Genomic DNA, 3,269 nt, shown 5'->3' on the forward strand with positions numbered 1-3,269 from the left:
CGAAGTTGCGAGGAGAATAAACTAGTCTCACTCAAATTCAAAACAACAATTCTTCTTGAGGATTCTTGCAAATGCCAACCCATCAGAAGGTGACACACTTCTTGCGCAGATATATCTCTTTCCGATGCATTTTTAATAAGCAAGCGCTTTATTGCAGATGTGGAGTCGCGACAAGGTCTCCTATTGTCATCAATAATTTCACGCGAAGTATCAATGTAATTCTTAGAAGCTGGTTCAGATTTTGCAGCATACTTGCCAATATATTGAGTTACAGATTCTGTTGTTGTTACAGCTGACCGATAAATGTTTGCTCTCCATACTTGCAGAACTGCACGGTTATGAGAATTAACAAGCGGATCATTTCTCCGGCTAACAAATCTATATATATTGCTATTTTCTGGCTCCTCGATAAGCTTAGATTCTAATAAAATCTCAAAAGGAAACTTAAACCGACACACTTGTTTCCTCGTTGTCTTGCTTATCCGCAAACAATAGTCTCCACATCGAGCGTGTCTTATAACACAGTTCACAAGAGATGCATAATCAACTTCATCATCATCTAAATTTGCATCCAAAGAAACTTTCCTTGCACAAGGATGATTTTGCATGTCAACAGAGAATGTAGGATCTGGATTCATTGTGCATATCATACTGTCAAAATATTGGCATATAGACCGACGTAATTCATCATCTGTTTGCCATATGAGAAACGTCCGGTCCATCCTCCAACCACAAGAAACCGTGGACGTGACCGCTCCCTCGGTTTTGCCATTCAAACCTATACCAATGATTGACCACAGAAAATTTCTTCTTTAAATACTCCTTGAAAAATAAGCTTACCCTTTTTTGGAAGAACCAAGACACGATAAGTGGATTCTCATTCAACAACCTTCCCTTTTCTCTCCTTCTTTCCGTTGGATTTAGAGCTTCTAATGTGTTTTCGTGTCAAAAAGAGCATACAATTCAGGCTACTGCAAATCTGCCGCACTTAAGGTGAAAAAGATAGTAGGCGGCCCCAATTGCTTGACCATGGCAATGAGCTCTTTTAATCTAGTATACCAATAAGCTCGAGTACCTCGTATCTGCTTAGCACAATATGAAACTCGTGACACTAACCGGCTGTCCCCGGATGAAATCATGTCCCTAATAGCTTCTATAGAGAGTTCTCCATCAGATGGATGATTCTTAATATAAATAGACCCTAACGACAAAGCTGGCCACCTAGTTAATAAATTTAACGCGAAGTACCGAAATCTGGAGTCTCGGGCAAAACGTCCATCCGGAAACTTCCTTAGGTATTGAAAATACCGGCATTCACTAACCTTTCGGGCCCTTGATTGCCTCAAATCTGCATTGCCGTACGGGAATAAAGTTGAAAATGCCATGGTTATATATCCTACCTTCGTGAACTCGTCAATAACTTCCCCGGTGAACGGAAGTTCTGTAGTAGTCTGATCCACCTCATCTATCTCCAAAGCTCTTATGATACATCTTTGTTGATCAGGTTGTACATACGCACTAATGGTACCTACTGTTTGGAATTCATCGATATGGAGAACTTGTTCCTGCAGCTCTGGGGGTCTATTGTAGTTATCTTCATGGTAATGAACCTACCAATAAATGAGGAAAATACCGGATAATATACATGAGAAATTCATTGGTCATTACAATGAAGACATGATGAAATTTAGGAAAACGATACTAAAGAGCACAATGTATACTGAGTATGATGTATGGACAACTGAGTTTGGACTTGACCCATCCAGGTCAAGTAGTGAAGGCTAGCAAACAGGAAAAACGTACCGATAAGCATGGAGAAATGAATTCAAATACATGCCCAGAATAAGAAGGCCAATTAAATGAGAAAAGCTAATCAACAGTACGAAGACATACATTATTCAAGTTTCGACTACAAGTTTCTCATCCAGCCTATCATTACTCATGCACCTATCCTACTGGTTTCATGTTCACTGCTCTAGCAAGATTGCATATGAGTATGCAGAGATATGTTGAACGTTCGTCGACTTTTTCACGAATGATTGATCTAACTATTTTCTTGAACCAATCAATAAGCTTTTTACTTGACGACTTTTCCCTAAATAGAAAGAATTGATATATGATAGAAAAAATATTCATAATAGGTGCTCAACAGAAAGAAGCAGTTCATCTAATAGCACTGAAGTTGGTAATCATTCACCTGTTGGTCAGAATTCTCATTGATCTGTGGAAGGTCATCGGGTTCACCGTTCTCAAGCAAATTGTCAATGTTGTCATAACTGATGTTTATATCTTGATAATGTTTATGATGTTCTTTCAACCACTCTAGAGCTTGACGCACATATTCTCTACGTACCACAAACTCCTTTGTCGACCTACTACCTGACCTCTTCACAATCAAAATGGCTGACAAATCTCTTGGTTTACATGGAAGCACAGAAGCAATTGCATTTACATCTTGTACAAAATTGATAATATTTCCCCTATATTTGTATTGCTGTCCTTTCACTCTATACACAGACATAACTGGGTGTACGCGAGCTATCAATAGTTTTTCTAGATCAGTCAAACGAGATAACTCTTCCGGTACCTCTCCTAGATCCATTTTATTTGCTGCACTATATAATGATCATTCGGGATGTCTTTCTTTATCCTTCTTACAAAAAGCACAAAATCCTTTGGCTAGAATGTCAGGAAACCTTGTGTTACATTCCACACACCAACCCCATTCAATCTCTTGAACAGCTTTTCTGAACCCTTGTGCATTCTGAGATAATCTAGAACGTGAATTTCGGTGCTGCAAGGTATTAGTAGCGCGTGCAATATTCATTTGCTCTGTTGTACGAGAAGCACGTGATTTTCGTTGTCGTAGAGCATCACTTGCAGGAATACGTAGAACTGGTTCCGTGGAATGATTTTGATTTCGCGTAGCTCTAATACGTGCAGCATTAAAAGCTCGAAGTGTAGCTTGTACCTCAGGTGATCTCGGCAGAGTAATAGGAGTAAAGCTAGCACGCCTATAACGAGATTTTCTTGGTTTTTTTCCAGTACTTGATGTTCATGCTTCTGCATTAAAGGTTCCTAATGGAGCTCGTAAAATATCAATGTCTTCTTCGTGTGGTACATCTCTCGGAACTTGTACCGGAACATCAATGAGACTGCTGTCATCTTCTATTTGCGGCAAAACATTTAACAATGCTCTTCTTGGTAGTTCTGTCTGCCATTGTACTGAAGCATCAATGAGTCTTCTTTCAGAGATTCTCATTTAAAAT

At 39.2% G+C, this 3,269-nt stretch overlaps 1 protein-coding gene across 1 annotated transcript; it reads right to left on the reverse strand.

The window, feature by feature from the left end:
* Positions 1-968: 968 nt before the first annotated feature.
* Positions 969-2,602, reverse strand: LOC113272682. The gene is made up of 2 exons (XM_026522487.1): positions 2,198-2,602; positions 969-1,610 (listed from the first exon to the last, which is right to left on the reverse strand). Exons 1-2 carry the CDS (start codon positions 2,600-2,602, stop codon positions 969-971), a joined length of 1,047 nt encoding a protein of 348 aa, XP_026378272.1.
* Between the last annotated feature and the right edge of the window lie 667 nt (positions 2,603-3,269).

Source organism: Papaver somniferum, chromosome 4, assembly GCF_003573695.1.
Source record: "Papaver somniferum cultivar HN1 chromosome 4, ASM357369v1, whole genome shotgun sequence".
NCBI classification, from domain to species: Eukaryota; Viridiplantae; Streptophyta; class Magnoliopsida; order Ranunculales; family Papaveraceae; genus Papaver; species Papaver somniferum.